At 68.4% G+C, this 465-nt stretch overlaps 1 protein-coding gene across 1 annotated transcript in view; it reads left to right on the top strand.

The window, feature by feature from the left end:
* Positions 1–342, top strand: part of LOC107184470 (chromosome unknown open reading frame, human C1orf159) — a 14,105-nt gene extending 13,763 nt beyond the window's left edge. Inside the window, exon 6 of the mRNA XM_015569672.1 lies at positions 325–342. Within this exon, the coding sequence (XP_015425158.1) occupies positions 325–342 (18 nt within the window). The remainder of the gene's footprint in view (positions 1–324) is intronic.
* The last annotated feature ends 123 nt before the right edge of the window (positions 343–465 follow it).

Here is a 465-nt window from a genome sequence, read left to right as displayed (position 1 = left end):
TCTGCTGCTGGGCCCCCCTGGCCCCCAGACAGCAGGGGTTGGGCACCAGAGCGGAGGTGGGGCGGCTGGCAGGGCAGGTGGTCTCGTGGGGCCTGCACAGCCCCTCCCCCGTCTCCCTCCATCCCGAGCCCCTCACCAGCCCTCGCACAGGCTACAGTGAGGGCGATTTCTGGGTCACAGCTCAGGCCAGAGCAGGCCGGGGGGCACCATGTCCACATCATGGGGGTCTGAGGGGCTGTGTCCCCCCGACGCCCCAGGAGGTGAGATGGTTGGGGGTGCGCCCGGAGTCGCAGCTGCAGCTCATTCATTCTTTCGTCCACTCAGAACGAGGAGACTACCTGAGAGCCCACAGAGGTCAGAGGTCAGCACCAACCTACAGCAGGTTGGGAGGCGGGGCTCAGGGCCTGACCTGGTGGGGCCTGAGGAGGAGGCGTGAAGGCAGAGGGCCCAGCCAGGGGCCTGGGC

This window comes from Myotis davidii, unplaced genomic scaffold (assembly GCF_000327345.1).
Source record: "Myotis davidii unplaced genomic scaffold, ASM32734v1 scaffold586, whole genome shotgun sequence".
Lineage (NCBI taxonomy): Eukaryota > Metazoa > Chordata > Mammalia > Chiroptera > Vespertilionidae > Myotis > Myotis davidii.
This window is presented reverse-complemented; position numbering and strand designations above follow the sequence as displayed.